This window comes from Coturnix japonica, chromosome 1, assembly GCF_054131305.1.
Source record: "Coturnix japonica strain WE chromosome 1, WE-NBRP24, whole genome shotgun sequence".
NCBI lineage: Eukaryota > Metazoa > Chordata > Aves > Galliformes > Phasianidae > Coturnix > Coturnix japonica.
Window position 1 is genome coordinate 156943357 of NC_140663.1, and position 19897 is coordinate 156963253.

Genomic DNA, 19897 nt, shown 5'->3' on the forward strand with positions numbered 1-19897 from the left:
CCGCAGCAAAGCAAAAGCAATGGGTGAAGCTCAAAGCAGGCACTACTCGCACAGCTAAAACCACTTTTCCACCCACAACGTTCCGTAGCCGAGCTGCCCGCCGCCCCCCGCCTCACCTCAGCCCTGGGGCCGCCCCCCGCGTTGGCCGCCGCAGCGCCGCCTCCGCCCATGGCCTGGTCGCTCTTCTTGCGCTTGTACTTGTCCTTGTACATCTTATTGCGGTGCCGCTTGCACATCCACGGCTTGCGCTGCTTCGCCACCTGCGTGGTGGTCTCGCTGCAGCCCTGGTACGTGCAGCTCTTGCAGCCTCCGCCCGCCGCCGTTTCTCCGCTGGAGGCCGCCGCCTGCTCCTCCTCCTCCAGCTCCTCGGGGCTGGCCGTGCTCTCGCCGCCCGCCCCCGCCGCCGCCGTCTCCTCTTCCCCGGTCTCTGCCTCGCCGTCGGCGGGGCCCAGCTCGTAGAACAGCATCAGGCCGCCCGCTGCGGACGGCGGCAGCGGCGCATCGGGGACCGGCAGCACTCCGCCTCCCGCCGCCGCCGCCTCCTCCTCGCCGCCGCACGGCTGCATCACGAGCAGCGCCAGCTGCGGCGGCGAGGAGGAGGAGGAGGCGGACGAGGAGGCGGAGGACGGGGGAGCGACGGCGGGGCTGGCCCGCAGGACGCCGGTCACCGAGCCCGCCGCGGCCGACGGCGCCTCAGCCCGCAGCTGCCTCAGCGCGCAGGCGCTGCCGCCCCGCGCTCTCCGCGCATGCACCGCAGGGCGCCATGTTGGTCGCTGGTTGAAGGCGGTCCTTCATGGCAGGGATTCCGAGTAACGCCTTGAGTTTTGTTTTGTGCCTCTCTGATGATGAGCCACCTCCGAGTTCTGTTACAGCAACTGGTGTGCGCTGGTTTCCTTGCTGCGGGCCCCACTGGCGTGCATGTGGGACCCTGGGCAACCTCATGTATGGTTGCCCAGGCATCCAGGTTGTGGATGCCTCGTCCTTGGAGGTGTTCAAGACCAGGTTGGACGGGGCCCTGGGCAACCTGATCTAGTAAAGGTGTATGTTTGGTGGCCCTGCCAGGCAGGGGGGTTGGAACTACGTGATCCTTGAGGTCCCTTCCAACCCGGGTCATTCTGTGATTCTTAGTTGTGGCTGTCTGCACACACGCCGTCCTGATGAGTTTCTGCATGTGCACCGTCCCTTGGCTGTGCTTGTAGCCACTGCGAGTGGGAAAGGGGTACCCAAGCATGCTTCTCTGCTTCCCCTTAGCCTCCTTATGAATCATGGAATGGTTTGGGTTGGAATGGACTCCAAGGATCATGGAGCTTCAGCCACCCTACCACAGGCAGGGCTACCAGCCCCCAGAACTGGTACTACACCAGGTTGCCTAGGGCCCCATCCAACTTGGCCTTGAACACCTCCGGGGATGGGGCATCCACAACCTTTCTGAGCAGCCTGTTTCAGCACCTCCCCACTCTGTAAAGAACTTCCCTGACATCGAGTCTAAACCTTCCCTGCTTGACCTTAAAACCATCCCACCTTGTTCTATCACTGTCTACCCAAGTAAAACATTGATTCCCCTCCTGTTTATAAGCCCCTTTTAAATACTGGAAGGCTGCAGCATTTTCTCTTCGCAGCCTTCTCCAGGCTGAATAAGCCCAGATCCCTCAGCCTGTCTTTGTAGGGGAGGTCTCCAGCCCTCTGATCATCTTTGCAGCCTTCTTCTGGACCATCTCCAACAGCTCCACATCTTTCCTGGGCTGGGGACCCCAGGCCTTGATGCACCAGATGGGGTTGATATATGTTGGTTTGTTTAGCAGTGGGGATTAGTAAATTAGTTTAGCAAAAGGAATCCGTAAGTGATAGTCTAAAACTTTCATCTTTAGGGAGTGAACAGTCTTGTTTTTCCTCAATAATTTTGCATTAGGGATGTAATAGAATACTTTTATCTTCTACCTCAATAATTTTGCCTCATGAGAAGTAGTGGAGTCACAATAGAATACTTCTGTCTTTTGCCTCAAAACATGCAAGGATGTTTTCCTCCGATTCTATGTACATTGTTTTTAAAAAGTAGCTCACTGTGGCCTAATAAGCAACGGACATCTTCCAAACTGGGGAAAAGTGGGTAGAAGTGGGTCAAAGGCTTAAGTGATGAAGCTGATGGTGAAAAAAAGGGGAAGAAGTAGGTGTGCACTTATCACCCTAGATACCACTGAGCATCCCCAAAGGAACCTATGAGCCATGTAAAAGAATGAATGTATGCCAGTGTACTGCATATGTATGTCTTAATGGTTTAAATGTTCTGATCTCTGAGAGGGTGTGCTTGCTTGTCATGTTGCCTGGTATGTATCTTGAGGAATAAAGGAATGCTGCTTTCTAACACCACACTGGAGTTATAGAGTTTTCCTCCCAGATTTCAGATGGCAGGGCATTATGAGGATGGAGTAGAATGGATAACAACTTCCACCTTTCTCACCTTTCCTGTTGTTAGTTTGTGCATGGATTATCACTTCGGCTCACTTCAGCATTGCCTGTGGATTCTTTTAGCTATTACAAGACTCATCTGAGCAGCTGAGACCATGTTCACCCAATCTGTACCTTTACAAATAGTTTTTAAGTAAACTACTCTAATATGATTGGATGGCTGGAGCACCTCTCCTATGAAGAAAGGCTGAGGGAATTGGGCTTGTTTAGCTTGGAGAAGCTCCCAGGAGACCCTACTGCAGCCTTGCAGTAACTGAAGGAGCTTACAGGCAGTTGGAGGACTGTCTTCTTACAAGATCTGATAGTGACAGGACAAGGGGGAATGGCTTTAAACTAAAAGAGGGAGGATTTAATTTAGTTGTTAGGAAGCTGTGGGTGTCCCATCCCTGGAGGCACTCAGAGCCAGGTTGGGAGGAAAGAGGGAAAGAGGGAAAGAGGGAAAGAGGGAAAGAGGGAAAGAGGGAAAGAGGGAAAGGGGGAAGGGAAGAGGGAAAGGGGGAAGGGGAGGGGAGTGACCTCGGTAGAGAGTATCAGTATATGTTTTGTTTTGTTTTTTTGTATTATAGCTCAATTGAAATCATTTTTGTTCATTCTTTCAAGTTTGAACACAGCTTGAAAGAACGCCTACTTAAAATTGTAAGTGTCCCTGACATGAACTAAAATAAATTCAAAATCCAAATAAAAGCATTTTTTTCCACCCACACTCACTTCACGCATCCACCATAATTATAATTAAAATGCAAATAAGAAGTTGGAGGCTGATAGCCATGATATTCAAGGAAGAAGTGCCACTGCTTTTTTCTAACCAAACTGAGACAACTGGTTTTTGGCTCAGGCCAGTAAGACCAGCAGATTTAAACAGCTTGAAGCTAAAGTAGAAAACTGTTTCCAGTGTGAAGGTTTCCATGCAAATGCTCTTCTGGAAAAGCCCTGTCTTTCTGAACCAGTTGGATTCTGCCTCAGACACCCTGGTAACACTTGGGGATCTGATTGGAGAGTGTTTCTAGAAGCGTATTTCCATTCCCTAGTTCTTATTTTTTCATCTGACGGAAAAAATAAATCAGAAAACTAACAGCGCCTTACAAAAATCCTGAGGGGGTTAATTAATTAGCAAATCGATTTGATATTTAGGGAGCATGTTATTGAACTGTTATGTAAGGTATTTTCCAATTCTCATTACTCCAGTACCTTGTCCTTTGCTTGCCTGAGGGCATAAAAACATAAACAGAAAATAAATTAGGAACTACTAACAAATAAATCCCTTCTTAAAAAGCTGTCATTGATGCTTTTTTTCTTTTCCTTTTTTTCTCCTGCCTGGAGATAAAATTCAGGAGAATAATCAACAAATCTGGGTTTTGGGGAAGCCAGTGCTACCTGAAACCAATGACAAGCAGACTGGCAAGGAATAAGGTTTATTCCAAAGATTTATTCTAAAGATTAACCACCTATTTAAAAAATACAAGGTGTCATTATATCAAACTTTCAGTGCCTGACTGCAATGACTGGAGAGCCTGAGCTGTCCTACTTACAGGCCGAAATAGTGCTAAGGAGTTCAGCTGTAATACCTTCAGATTTTGGAAGCCATGCCCACATTTTCCTATGAGTGGTGGTATGAATTCTGTTCACTCAATTGCTGCATATTTTACACTGAAGTGCATTTGCCTTTATCTTGAAGAGCACAGGCCACATTAAGAACTTCAGTGAGAAGTGGGACTGTGAAATTCATACATCCAATGGTGTGATGGCCCTACAAAGAAAACATAATCTAAATGCAAATTATCTTGTAACCTTATTGCTCAGTTATAAAATGAAAAGGTCAAGTCAAGGAGAGCACTTGGATTTTTAAAACAGTTTTGAAAGGTACTTGAAAGATACAAGGGAATGAGGAGTGGTGGAGAAATGTGAGAAGTAATTATTTTTAAAGCACGTATCTTTAGAAACACTTCATTTGATCATCAAAACGCAGCATATCGGTAACAGATTTTCTTTCTTTATTCTACCTCTTACTGCTTAGCAGTCCCCCCATTTATTACTCCCACCTGCTCTTGGATTCTTGTCGTGGTACAGTCATGGAAAGGCACAAAGACCTCAGAAACTTCAAAACAGATATTCCCTCAAAGGAAGGCAAAGCGCAGATATCAATATGTTCGCTGATACTTTGATACTTGGTTTCTTTCCTCAGACCCTTCTCATCTTTACCTTTCTCTTCTGAGAGCAGATAAATAAACCTGCTGAAAGCAACTCTCCCCTTTCATTTATTTATTTTTAATTAAATGTAAGTTAACCAGCTTATATATCACAGAATCACAAGGTAGTTGACATTGGCAGGGACTTCTGGAGTACCTGTGGCTAAACTCCTGTCCCAGCAGGGACACCCAGACCAGTGTAGTGTACTCATGGCCATATCCAGTTGGCCTTAGAAGATCCCCAGGGAAGAGATCCCACAGCCTCTGGGCAGCCCGCTCCAGTGCTCCATTATCCACACAGAACAGAAGTGCTCCTGGTGTTGAGAGAACCTCCTGTGCTCCACTTTGTGTCCATGGACTCTGGTCTTGCTATTGGGCATCACTATCTGAGGCCTGGCTCCATCCTCTTGGTATTTGGCCATTTATGGACATGGATGAGATCTTCCTGAATGTTGCCTTCTCCATGTGAACATTCCCAGCTCTCTCAGCCTTTCCCAAATGGAGAAGCTCTCCAGAACGTGGCTGTGGTAACTGTCCACTGGATTCTCTTCAGTATATCTGTTATAACATTCTCTGTTATACATGGGAGCCTGGAACTGGACACAACACACCAGATGTGGCCTCACCAGTGCTGAGCAGAAGGGAAAGATCACTTGTCTTGATTTGCTGGCAAAGGCACAGTGCAGTGCTAACTCAAGTCATAGCAAATAGTTTTATGTATTTTGAGCATTGGCTCATTTGTGAACAATGAAAAATACGCACTGTGCTTTCTTTCTTGGTAAAGGAATTTGAGAATAGGCTTCAGGAGTGCCAAAAAAAGCCATGACATTTTTTGTATATTTGCAATTCCATTTTTAGGTGACATAGATACATTTCCTACAGGTTTTCAAATGGAATGTGCAGTTGCAATCACATATTCAACTAAGATTTCCCACTAGTTTTCTGTTGTTCTCGCTCCTGTTTTTTACTGTTTTAATAAAAGTGTTTATTAACAAAGAAGTTTTGTTGCTTCTACACGTTAACTGTATTATGTATTTTATGTGCAGCCCAAGGCAATTTCTCTATGCTCATTGAGGCCCAGGCAAACCAAAAGGTTGAAAACCCATGATTTTAAATCTCTTACAGGAATTTATTAGGCCCTATGATCTCAACAGCTTCAATTACTTCAACATTTCTAAATTGCAGAGCAGCATTTCATTGATGATGTTTTCAGTTGCTGAAGCAGACCTTATCTAGAGGCCATTTTATTAGTCTAGATGATTTCCACTTGTTGTTTATGGATAGAAGAGCATTGCTTTTAGCACATAAGCAAATCAGTTTCATTCTGCATACTCCCCTGCCCTGCAGGACCAGCATCCCTGAATGTTCTTGTATCCATGCGAGTCTGAATGTTTGTGATTCAGAGCAGGTATTTTGTTGATAGAGGTCAGTATCTGCTAATTCTATTTAGAATTACAGAATCACAGAACACTAAAGTTGGAAAATACCTTTAAGGTCATCTGGTTCAACCATGCACCTACCACCAATACTGGCCACTAAGCCACATCCTTAAGTGCCACATCTTCACATTTCCTGAACACTTCGGGGACAGTGCCTCTACCTCCTCCCTGAGCAGCCTGTTCCAATGCCTAACCACTCTTTCCAATAACAAAATTTTCATTTTTCCTAATACCCAGCTCAAATTGCTCAAGGGGAGCATCAGGTTGTCTAACTTCTCCTATCACTGTTATCGGAGAGAAGAGGCTGACTCCCACCTCACCACAGCCTTATTTCAGGGAGTTACGGAATAACTGAATCACAGAATCACCAAGGTTGGAAAAGTCCTCCAAGACCATTCAGTCCAACCATTCCCCTATCACCAATACTTCCCTGCTAAACCATATCCCTCAGTACAGCATCTAAATGGCTCTTGAACACCTCCCTTCTCAATCTAAATCATTTGATCCAGGACTGTTTTAAAACGACATGCAGGAAAATCTCTGTGTACCAAGAAAGAGTGGATAACTGAGAAAAAAAAATTACACTAGTAAAAATAAGCATAGTCACTCTGCTTAATGAAGCAGTAAACATAAATAATGGGATAGCTGAACAAAAATAAGAACAAATAAATGCAATATGCTCAATTTTTCACTGTGAAACATTATCTTCCAGTACAAATAGGGAGATCCTCACTTATTAAGAAAGTTAAAACTAGAGGGAAGCAAAGCTCTAGATAAGGGAAGCAATTTTCTACTGGCAGGAGATAGATCTGATCAGCTGCACTGTCCATTGCTAACATCTGCGACTGACAAGTGTAAGAAACACATGTCTATGTCTGAATTTCAGCATCTTTTCTTTCTATAATGTTTGGTAATGTTGCTAACATTTTATTTTACCTTCATACTGATATTGTTTCATGATCTGAAAGATCTTGGGGTCGCTCCCAGCTTAGAGCTACTCACGCACATTTTCTCCTGAGGAATCTTTTTATACTTTAATCAAGCCACAAAGTATTTCCTGAGTAGTTCTCTTAATAAGGTTTTACATGTCATTCCACATAGCTGAAAGATGCAGTTCTGGCAGTTATCTTTGCAGCAAAATTTGTAATTTCTATTTTTGGCTTAATGCCACACATTTCTTACATACAAGTTCTTGCTTTCTGAAAGCTTTATTTCACACTTCAGAGTCCCCTTCATGGATGGTTCTAACCCATTCACAGAAAGTTCTTCACTTGGACTGAAGTTATTTTTACACAGTTTTCTGTCACTTTGTTGAAGCTGTGAAATAGCAACTTCGCAAATTCTTCTATGCAGTCACAGAAGTTCTGCTGCCTTGTTTCTTAATAAGAAGTTAGAAATTATATTTCTTGGATTTCTTCTGTTTAAGCTACTGCTCTCAAAAAGTGAGAGCGTAACAATTCTTGTCTATTTTACTGCAGTGTAAGAGAAAGCACCCATTTCTGAAGAAAGAGAGTGACAAAAGTGTAGGATGTTCTTGGTAAAGGAAAGACAACATGCCCTGATTTATAAAGTAACATGTTAATAACAATCAGTTAATAAGATTTGTGTGCTCCTGATTTATTCCCATTCTCTTTGAGATGTCTGACAAACACACGTACAAAAGAAAATTACAGACAGGGACTTCATAATGATCAAATTTAAACAAAATGTTTTAATTTTTTTGCAGGGGAAAAGGAAGGAATTAGCACTCTACAGAACTGAAGCACAGCTTCAGAATGTAAGTAACCTGTGCCTAAGAAATTATTTCTTCTGAACAGGTTGCCCAAGGAGGTTGTGGATGCCCCATCCCTGCAGGCATTCAAGGCCAGGCTGGATGTGGCTCTGGGCAGCCTGGTCTGGTGGTTGGTGACCCTGCACATAGCAGGGGGTTGAAACTGGATGATCATTGTGGTCCTTTTCATCCCAGGCCATTCTATGATTCTATGACTTGTATATTCTGGAACAGGAATAACATTTTCTTGTCAACTATGCTCTCTTTGTGCATACAGCTATTTTCTGTCTTTCATCCTGACATGCAAAAACATTTCTAATTTGGATCTGAATGCTTGCCTGCAAACCTCTAGAGCTGAGAGACTGTTGGAAAGTCCATTTGAATCTGTCTTTAAATCAGAGCCCAGACTTCCAGCTGGATCAATTTGGCTCAAAATCCAAGAACATGACCAAGATAAGCTCTTGGACAGCTCAAAATTGGGCTGTTAATGAGCAATTGGAGCACTGCATAGGTTTTTGCTTCTCTCTCTGAATTCTAATTGCCTTTATCCACTTTCTCTTTGAGACATCTAGGACTGACTCCTTGGTTAGTTACTAGACGGTTTGAGGCTGCTGATACTTCGAACACTTTAAGACACTGAGGTCCCATCATGCAACTGCACCTGTATTTATAGTCTTTATAACATACTGGCATTTGCAGCTACATACACCTGATGCAAGTATTTCTGGAAGCATATGACAAGCTTTTTTGCACTTGAGCATTAACAGCTATTTCCAGGCAAAAGAGCTCCATGTATTATTTCAGGACATTTTTGCAAACTCCCTTGTAGCCTGCCAACCCATTTGGCTGAAACACATCTATTTCTGCATAATTCCTAGCCATTACAGACAGAGGGATAAAGGTTGTGATTCACTGGATGAAATTCTCCCAGCTGGGATCAATGGCTTCTACTATTCAGTAGATATTCAGCCTCTGGATCCTGGTTATTATTTTAGAAGCAGCTACTGGTATACAGAATGCTAAAAGTTAATTTGGTCACTGAAAACTGAATGGCTGTGCTGAATCACACTCCTGGATTCATGTGCTGGTACAGAAAAATTAGAGAAGATTATTCGGCTTTGTACATATGAGATGGTCATCTGCAGATCCATAGTTTTCCCAAGAAGCAGTTAGTTTTTAAAACAGTATTAATAATGTGAACCAATGTTTACATATATTTATTTATTATCTATTATGGAAGATTAACAGCTGCCAAATTCAGCTGTGATTTAAAGCCTGAGCGACCATAGTGAAATTGGTAAGAACAAAGTCAACCCTGCCAATTCCTACATATCTATGGCAAATTGCACTTCAAGCAGAATTTGGACCTACAAGCTATTTATTTGTTGACAATGCCTTCTGCAGCTCCAGCCTTCATCCAAAGAAAGTTGCAATGCTTTTTTTGTTTATTCATGTGAGACTGTGTGATCTATTTTGCTTACAGAAAGAAATGAAGAGGAGCATTAATATGAAAATTATTCACCACTACTGACTACTCTGATATTTGTGAAGGCTGGTAATTTCTTTCACTGAGTTTAGTCTTTCTAGTTTGCCCATGACCCGGATCTGTTGTTTCAGAGGTTAGTGTGTCACATGCTAGCATTGACTTGATGAGCTGCAGATATATTTGACCTATTTCCCCTGGCATTAAATATGAACTTAGTGATAATATCCTTAATTTCTCAGAAGCTTGCTGACAGACAAGACAGCTAGCACTACTAAGTGCATTAATGTAATCCATGAGAGTTGCTCTTTAACCTATCTCTTGCATTATTAGTCTTATCTGCTTCTTTATTCCCATATAATAACTTAGAGTAATGGTCTTTCAAGCATGTCCTTGTCAAGCAGATCAACAGTCAATGCTATAACAGATACATCATCCTATTAGATTGAAAGTAGAGAACCTATGAGCGGTTCAGGCCACCAATGTGAAGATATTGTTAAGCTTTCTAAAAATGCAAGGCAGTAATTTTCTTACATGAGTGATGCTACAGCAAACAGAGGGTGAGTGTTTTGTGCTCGATTATGTTAGACAACAAGTAATTACTGACTGGAAAATTCGTGGTTACGTGTAGGCCAGTAACCAAGACTAACTGCAGTCACTGTGGAAAAATAGACTTTCCATTAAATAGTAATTTAAAAAACGTACTGTACAACGACATGCACAGAATGTATATTAGATTTAGGACTTAAAATTAAAAAATATATACAAAATTATAAAGTAAAAAAAAATAAAATAATGAAAATGGCTGTTTTAAGAGCAGAATGGATTCTATAGTTGCAGTAGTTCCAATCTATCAAAAGGGACAGCTTTGGCTTAGAGCCAGTCTTGTCACCATAATGAAGACAGAATAGGATTTATAATTAAAAAGCATGTAATGAAACATATGGCAGGAGCTATCTCTAGCAATTAATGCATAGTCACGAAATGTAGAATAATTGCTACAGAATGCAAGCATCACATAGAATGAAATGAGAAGATGAAGAGTACTAGAAAATAAATCCTGCTTAGGCTCACTACTAAATGGAGATGATAAAGTTAATAGGGAAGAAAACAACAATTTAATAAATATTTATGTTAACTGATTCTAAAAGTATGATACTTTTCTTCTAACAGAAGAAGAAATGAAATGTATTTTATAGTTTAATAGCAACTAAGGACGATATTAAACATCTGCTGAAGAAAACTTTTCTCAAGTCGACAGACCTATGTAATTTGTACCCAGAGGCTTAAGGAGTTGACCAGATAGATCTCTTGCCTGCTGAAATTTAGTTTTAATAAATCTTGGAGCATCTCCAGCTATTCCATGAGACAGGAAGGCTGTTAGTGCTGTAACAATATTCCAAAGGCAGGGAGGATGGCTCAAATCAGTGTTTACAGGATAGTCACAGATAGATAGATAAATCTTAATAGTGAATACTGGATGTGAGTTATAGCTGTTAAGAAATAGGATAGCAAACAGAAAAAGGAATAGGTCATCAATAGGAAATAAGGTTGTTGGTTTTTTGTTTTGTTTTGTTTTGTTTCGAGCGAGTCTGAGTTTCAAATTATATTTTTAGGATAGTATATGTTTCTTTGATTAAAAATACAAAGCTTACTTAGGTTTTGGTAGAAGAAAAATTGGCAGTATACTGGTGCATTCTGATAGAAATCTGTATTGCATATGAATTTGAAAGGAATAGCAAAGAAAATAGTCTGGAAACTGATACCTTAATCAGATGTGAGTGATGAATTGTTCTCATGGAATCCACAGCTGAAAATGTGGTGGGGTTGTACTAATCCTTATGTTTTTCAACATTTGAATTAATGATCTGGAAGTAAATACAAACTCACAGCTGATGAAATTTGCAGACCATTTCCAGATGCATGGTATGTTAAATTGTAGTGAGGCTTTGGCTGTGTCCTTGGCACCCTCAATCAGGATAGTCATTATCACAGCCAAATGCAAAGCTGAGAACATGAAATTCAAGCCAAGCTTAAAAAGTGCTGAACCTTTACTAGAACAGTGTGGTTCTGAAAATGATTTAAAGGTCACAGTGTGCAATTATCTCACTAAAAACTCACAGCGATGCTCTGGTAAAAAAATGTCACTTTCAATATTTACAGTTAGGAAGACAAGGTTACTTTCCTGTAGAACACCACTGAAAGTCAAATACAAGTAGCAAATCCAGCTTCTTTATTAAAAATAAATAAGTATAAAAGAGTAAATGTGAAAAACCTTCACAAAAGGGTTTGAGACCTAGAGGAGCATGCAGGGATAGCTTTAGAATGAGATACAAAATATGTTCTCTGAATAATAAGACTCGAGACATGATACCATTGCAAGTACCCTTATGAAGTGAGAATAATAGTAAGGAACTTGAATTAAAGAAAGAAAATGTTAGGGAAAAAAGGGGACGTGGAGGGGTTTAGGATACTTTACTCATACAGATTCAGATGGAACATTTGGCAGTTTTTTAAGTGAAGATGAATAGCCACTGGATTAATCTAATAAAGTGGTGGTGGATTCTTGAGCTTTCTGTTTCTTGGACTCAGGCCTTACTAAGCTGGTGGAAAATGTGTTTAACCAGACACAAGGGAACCAGATGATGCACCTGTGAAATGGTCCATGGAACACTAGTGGTCTAAATCAGATAATCTAATACCCCCTTCTTGTTTTAAACTCTGTAAAGCAACTTCAGCTTAACTTCAGGTACCATTAATTACTTTTAATAGTACTAAGGTTATTAATATTAAGGATCACAGAGACCATTCATACTAGCTAGAATAGTTTGCAAATCTTTTTCATGTTTAAATATAACAAATGAGCCAAATTCTCAAAACACAGTAAGTGATAGAAGGCAAATTTCATTATTGTGAAGTCTGGAGTGCTGTCAATGAAATAAGAAATTCTAATTTAGAGAAGGAATTTAGATTTGTCCTCATGCAATTCCTTGTGATTCTCCAGTACTTAACATGGAAGTGTTTCCATTCTGAAGAAGGTCTAAAATAGTGAGTACTGTAGGATCCTGGTGGGGATGGGATAAATTAGAAGTTTAGTGAGTTTAAATGTTTAAATGCATGTGAATATGGGAAAGTACTGTCCAGTCTTTTAATTTTTTCAATTTTCTCTTCAACAGCTCTGCTCTATAGATAAGGCTTAACAGCTGAAAGTCTTTCTACTTTAGCAGCTTTACTACTTCTGCACTTGGTAAGTCAAGATCAGTCCATAATTGGTGGTAAGTGATGACTTAGAATATTTCACTGTTATTTCTTATATTTTAAATCGTTCTGTCTTTAACTTTACATCATGAGAGTAATTTGCTCTCTAGATGCATTAAGCTTGCAAATGTCCAGCTTGATCAGAAAGAAGAAAATTAATGATGGTGTATGAACCTTGAAAGGCTTACTGAAGTCTTTTGAAACTGTTGTTTTAGTTACTAATGGAAATGCTTTTAAAACTCTTAAGAGTCATCTAGTCCATCCTCTGATCCAAATCATAATTTACCATATAGTAGACATGAATACGGATAGCCTAACTAGTTCTAAAATTACTCTTAAGAGGCAGATCTGGACCATCTCTAGACAATCTGCATCCATGATTTACTTACCACTGGAAACTGAGTCAGTGTTTTAACCTGAATCTTCTTTGCTGGAAATGTCATCCCTTACCATTTCTCTCGAGGGATCAGTTGAAATTCAATGTGAATAAAAGAAAAGGAGCGCAGCTGGAAAAAATAATCCAAACATTAAAAATTAAGCTCAACTGCAGGAACAAAGTCCCAAAGCATGATCTTGGAGAAAATTCACTGTGCAAAAGGCAACAGGTGTGTTCAAAATTGCAAGAAAGCAGAAGCAAACTAAGCATAAAATAATAAGCACAGTGTGCTTCTAGGTAGTGTTCAGTACAGTTCTGGTTATTCTATCTCAGGTCAGACAGCAAAATTGGAAATGGTAGAGATGAGTGATGAAGATGATCAAAACTATGGAACTGCTAAATAATAAAAAGAAAAGGGAATATTTTTACAGAGAGATAACTGAGAAGGTAGAAAAGTCTGTGAAAATGAGTGGTGAGAAAAGATGATTATAAATAGTTATTGTCTCCCTCTCCCAGCACAAAAGCAAGAGAGCGTTGAATAAAACTAGCAAGTAACTAGATAAGAGCAAACAAAGGATGTGAATTTTCATACAGTATTTCAGCTAAGCCATGGAAGTCTTCACTGCAGAAATGTATGAATTCAACAAGTTTACATAGTTCAAATGGGGAATGGAAAAATTCATGAAAGAAAACTACACCCAAAGTAAGACATGAATGTGTTGTTTTATATGCAGTGGTGCCACATGGAACTGTTTGTGGTGTACAACAAAATGATATAATATGATTTTAATAAACATAATAATATCTTCAATTCAAAAAGTCCTCTCATAATTATTGGCAGAAGTACTACTGTGAGCATACTCTTATTACCTCTGTCAAGCATACTGACATCTGTTTTTCTTGAGATTTTTGTTTTCCTATTTTTTTTTCTTTTTTTTCCCCTTCAACAAAGGTAGTTCTAACTGCATGGCATGTTTAAAACTGCTCTCTGAAGTGTTTTACCAAATATCCATTGACTATAGTGGCCTCATCATCCACTCCATCTGCCTTTGAGATTGTGCTGGTGCCACAGGCACAAAAGTTGCTAAATTCTTGCTCTACTCCACTGAATGATGCTATTTTTTTCAGTGAGTGGGAGAAATGGAATTAAAAAGTGGGATGTGCTTGGGTTTCATAGAGTTTCTGCACCACATCTGGAAAAGGACAAGGGCCAGCCTTAGTACTTGTAGAGGATGCAGTGAAAGACAGCGATGCCTGCGGTGTAGCGGAGGGACCACCTGAAGCCTCCTGCGTGTGATGAGGCTTGAAGCTTGAGGCTTGAACTTCCCTCTTGACATAACTCCATGGATGTCCTGAACTTGGCCTTCTCCCTAATGACTTGATTCTGAAAGATTCAGTGGAAAAACAAGATAAAAATGGAGACACTGGTACAAGACCAACTTTTCTCATAATTCATTTATGGCATCCTATCCCATTTTTTGTTCCATATTTTTAAACAACTCAAGGAAATGAATATTTTTCTGTTAACAATCATACAAAAGACTCCACTTGTGACTGAGGCAAATATCATTAAGATCCCAATACAACAGCATACAAATGATGTCCATGCTTGTTTCTGTGTGCAAAAAGGAATGAATGACATTGTACCTGCAGTAGATGCTAAATACATTTGTCATTATGTTTTAAAACTTGGCCATCTCTATTTGCAGGCTGCTGTTGCCTCCATTAAGAACACATTTAACCTCTATCTATCAGTTTGTGAAATGTCTTGGAAGAGTAGCCATCTGATGCAGTCCCTAATATTTGGTGCTGTCTCTAATATGAAAGATTTTAGATGAGCAGAAAGTGTCTGCCATTGACTTTTAGGCTTGAAGTCTATTCTGTTTGTCAAAATAGTATGTGAAGATTTCTATCTGCAAACAATCTGCAGAAGAGGTTGTTATTATTACAGGAAAGTTTAAAGAGAGCTGCATAGTTGAGGCATAAGCAGTACTTGGGGAGGCAACACAAAGGCCAAATACTGTGTGGGATACCTGAAGACTTCAGGGTTTTATGTGGAGTTGGGTCCAACACAGTGAACCAAAAATTGTCTGTTATGGTCAGTGCTGTCTCACCTGAACTACCACATGGCAGGCAATTTTAGCTTCCAAAATAGGTTTTCTAGATAAAGGCTGTCCTGCACCACAGAACAAGCATTATCAGTTATAGTAAATATTAGCAGGGTCTAAATCATAGTTGAGATGTAAGAACCATTAATGAGATAGAACAGAACATGTGAAAACATCCAAGTTTAAATACTGGAATTAGGACTACAAGTGTTTACTATAAGCTGCAGATTTCCATTCAGCTCTGAGCACCAGATCTTCCTGCACAGGAATGTACACACTTGTGTATGGCCTTTACTGGGCCTGCACTGGGAAAAAGTGCCAACTGACTGTGTCAATCTATTACTCAACCAGGAAGAATGAAATCTATCCCAGGAATCCTAATTGCTTGTAACTCACCGTAACTCTTAACAGGATTAATGTGTCTTTAAAACCGTAAATAGGCAGCTAATTGTGTGCAGCATTTGGCTTCTTATGAGTCACAATTGACTCATACTTCTCTTGTAGATGCAGATAGCCTCAGCCCCAGAAGAGGTGATGGGGATGAGAAATCAAGAATTTTGGCATCATGTAATAGGATTAGTAATCATTTTTAAATCTGGGTAACAGAATTTTTATAGACCTATAGCTGAGATCCAAGCAGCAGTTAAATATCTGTCTTATATTGGCATTTACAGAAATTAGAACAATTTCAACTGGGAATTTGGGCTGAAGTTGATTAGCCTGATCACTACAGTGAACAAGACTACTATTTTTATGTTACTTTAAAAAAGATCCACAACACCTGCTGGTTTGCCTCCCACACAGGTATTATAACTAAGAAGTGGCCCTTCAACCTCAGCGGATGAGCTATAATATATGAGTTACTAGCCAAGGGACAGTGTGAGGAGTAAAAGCACAGTGCTTGTCATGAAGCAATGCAGGGGTGTGAGCTAACACCATCTTTAGAGTGAGGTGGTGCCACAGTCCAGCATCATTCTCTGCCTGTACTGTGCATTGTTTGAAAGTGTTCCTTGCCAGTCACTGCAAAATCCTGGTAGCTTTCACTTTATGGAGATGTATATAAAAGCATCTAGGGAGGAGGGCACACTGAGAAGAAGAAAAGTTTCTTAGTATGGGATCCTGGATAATGTTGCCATGGGAGCAGGGGCTTTGGGATGACCCTTTGATGTACTTTTCAAGCTTTAGATTCAAATGTAAAAAAGCATATATAATGAGTATTCTCAGCCATCTGAGATCACTGTCAGTAGACAATTTGAGGTTCTTTTGTGGTCTCTGGGGAGAGAGAATTGTTACACTCTTCAACTTCTTGTTTTGCTGTGTGTTAGCTAGTTCAACACAGATAAAAGCTGGATTTGAAGGGAAGGTATGGTTCTTCTTGCAAATAAAGATAATTATTCCAAATTAGGAAGGAAGTAGCTAAAGAAAAAAAAAAAAAAAAAAAAAAAAAGAAGCCTGAGGAAATTTCAATAATTTTACTGTACTATTAATGCCTGTTAATGTAGCTGCTTACGTAAGACCACATTTCCTTATTAAGTGGCAGCAACGATCGCTCAGAGAGATGGCCCAGATGATGATAAGGACTGAATAACAGCAAGGTAACAAGAGTCTATTTCAAGTGAAGATGAGGAGGAGGAAGAACCAATAGTTTATTGAACTCGCTGTTCTATAATAAATTTAAGGATGCTGAAGGTTGGCAATAAACTGAGCTTATTTTCCATTGCCACCCCACCATGTACATCACCCTGTGCTGTTCTGAGAATGGAGGCATCAGTATTGGGTCTGTAACAGAGCTGATGGCATGTTCCCTTTCTCATCACACATTCATACAGCAGCACATAGATGGTGTGGATCATGATGATGATGTCAGACAGCAGTGGGGAGAGAGAAAAAATTTCCTTCAACTTCAGAAAGTTCCTTGTCAGCTGAATGCAGCCTTCAAGTCTTCAGTCCATGTCAGAGGTTCTGTACGTGTGGTAGTTTTTTGTGGTGCTTGATAGTGCACATCAGAGGCATTTTGTTGGAGCCCTCTTAGAAGTGTGGCAGTTGTGTGATTGAGTGCTCTGAGTTCAGTGATTATACCACTGCAGGCTTTCAAGGAACCAAGCCATCAGAAATGATTTACAGCCAACTCTCTCTCTTTGCTGCCAAGTTTTGCCTCTGATGAGATCCAGAATCCCTGAGGGCCTGGTCTTATACTATGTTAGAAAATAAAGCTTTGAAAAATAGGTACTTTTAAAAGTCTGTTTAAGTGATAACACTACCCAGTCACCTTCCAAGCTTCCTTGACTGTCCTACATCTCTCATCCTGATTTAAAACGGATTTTGTTCTTCAAGAGTATTCAGTAATTCCCAGTGGTGATTGTTACTGATAGCTTCTAATGGAGCTCAGCTGTGTTATTCCTGGATTTCTAATCAGCTTAGCAATGATAAAACTTCTGTCAGAGAATTGCAGAGAATTTCATATTCAAAACTAGATGAGCGAAAAAACACCACACAAAATGCTTTGACATAATTTAAAAAGAGCTGGTCGCTTTTCACCTTTGGGACTAATCCTTGAAGTGACTAATCCAGAAATGAATACATGAATGAGTTTCCAAAAGGAAAGTTTACACTATGGCGGCTATTCTGATGGGAACATTTTCATTCTTACAGCAAGTGTGAGTTAGAATCATAGAGTGGTTTGTGTTGAAAGTGTCCTTTACGAACATCCAGTTCCAACCCCCTGCTATAGGCAGGGACACCTCCCTCCAGACCAGGTTGTTCACAGCCTCGTCCAGCCTGGCCTTAAATGCTTCCATGGAGGGGGCATCCACAACCTCTCTGGGCAACTTGTTCCAGTGTCTCACCATCCTCACAGTAAAAATTTCTTTCTAATATCTAGTCTAAATCTTCCCTCTTCCAGTTCAAAACTCTTTATCTCCCCTCATCCTGTCACTTAGTTATCTTAGCTTGTTTATGCCAAAGTCAAGCCAGTTGATACTTAACCACTACCTACAGAATAGTCAGTGCAGAATGACAAATACTTGGCAAAACTACAACTTCTTTTGCCCATTAGTAAGTCGTTTGCATAGCTGCAAAGAAGCGGCAAGGTTCCCATCAAAGCTGTCTCCTCAGGGTTCCTAAATAACTCTATGTGGAAGTCAGAAGCAGTGTTCGGTTCTAGATTTGGACTCATATTCACTTGATTCAAATTCCTTTTCTGTAATGGTCACAGGCTTCCTGGTGACCTTTAGCAAATCACTGGTTCTAATCCTCGGAAATAATTAGTCCCACACTTGCACTGCATTTGTGATTAATCACGCTTGAGGATCTGGGATTAGTCCTTCATTTCCTCAACTGAAGAACAAAAGCAGAAGGCATTAATAGTCCACTTTACCCTTTTTGCATATATAGCTTGTGGATTTTCTGAGTGTAAGCTGTCATTATTACTGTAACTACAATGTAGTATAGCTACATTACATTGCTTCAAAAAAAGCCAGTTTGTTTTTTTCTTCCTTAAGTTTTTTCTCCATGTTGAGAGAGCATGCAACCAGGTTTTGTAGAGATACTGAGTGTGTTTCCTCTCTGTTGTATGTCAGTTTGAAATGTAACCAACTCATTTTGAATTGGTAAAAAATGCCAGCTATTGATTATCACATTCATGTGTATATTCAGCTGTTCAACCCAGACAGCTCGTCTACCACTTTTGGTCAGCTTTCAGTAAAGAATGAAGCTCTCTGTGATGCTGATTTTGGATGATCATGAATAAAATAATGAACTTACATCTGCTGAATGGAATGTGCAGCTACCCTGAAAGAATCCAACCTTCTTTTCATTCTGGGCACAGTATTAATACCTCAAACCACTTAACATTTGTAAATCAGTGCGAAGATTCATTTAAAGCCTGAACTGGATGCAGCTTTTCTGCCTGTAATTTCTATAATGAGACACCAAATTGCATTTCAGCATGACAGATTGGTTTCATTTGAGACAATTATCTATATAGGGCTGAAATAACTTCTGTTGTTGTTGTTTCTTTTTTCTCTCTGAAAAAGTCACTAACCTTTTTTAAAATAAAATTCCTGAATGTTACATAAAAGCCTTCACAAAGAGACAAAGAGGGAGCTGGCTGCTTTCTGTATGTTTCCTTTCAACACTTTGCTTCTATACTCTCAGTGAACCTCATTCTCTCCCTCCTTTTTCTTCTATTTTATAATTTTTAGCACTTTTCTGCAGTGAGAAGTATCCTGTGTTGAGACTGGAGGTGTCTGAAGAGTACCTGTGAAGATGCAATAGGTAGTGCTTGGGATATTTATATCTGCCTTCTTAGGCTTCCCTTTCAGTCAGCAAAGCGAATAAGTGAATTCAGTGTGAAGTAGGTAGCTAAAAGCTTCTGACCATCGTGCCTGCTCTTCGTGTGCCTGTGTTTTATCACTGGTCTGAGATGCTCTGAAGTAGGTACTTAGTGTCCAAGGTAAATGAGAAATGATCTACTTCACAAGTTTGGATGACAGGAATGAGTATTTTCTAATAATCCAGCACTGTTTTTGGTATTTCTAAGCCTTCTTGCACTCTTGGGCATTGCAGCTTTAGTAACAACAAAACTATTTGCTTCTCCTGCTGGCTTTCATGCTGTTCTCAACATCACCCCTCCCTGGAGGTGTTCCAGTCACTCAGGCTGATGAAGGAAAGAGCATATTATAAGGAGTTGCTGTTTTGTTTGAGCGTATTTATTGGGAAGATAGGCTTGCTTCTCTGGTTCCCATCTCTACTTTCAAAGCTTAGAAAGCAATATGACCAACTACAGAAGAGAAAGCAGCAAATCTTTTTT

General features: G+C 40.5%; 1 protein-coding gene across 1 annotated transcript in view; it reads right to left on the bottom strand.

Annotated features, from left to right (window-relative positions):
- Positions 1-19897, bottom strand: part of RFXAP (regulatory factor X associated protein) — a 36468-nt gene that overhangs the window by 4645 nt on the left and 11926 nt on the right. The window contains exon 2 of the mRNA XM_085538401.1: positions 117-789. Coding sequence (XP_085394527.1) covers positions 117-789 — 673 coding nt within the window. The remainder of the gene's footprint in view (positions 1-116; positions 790-19897) is intronic.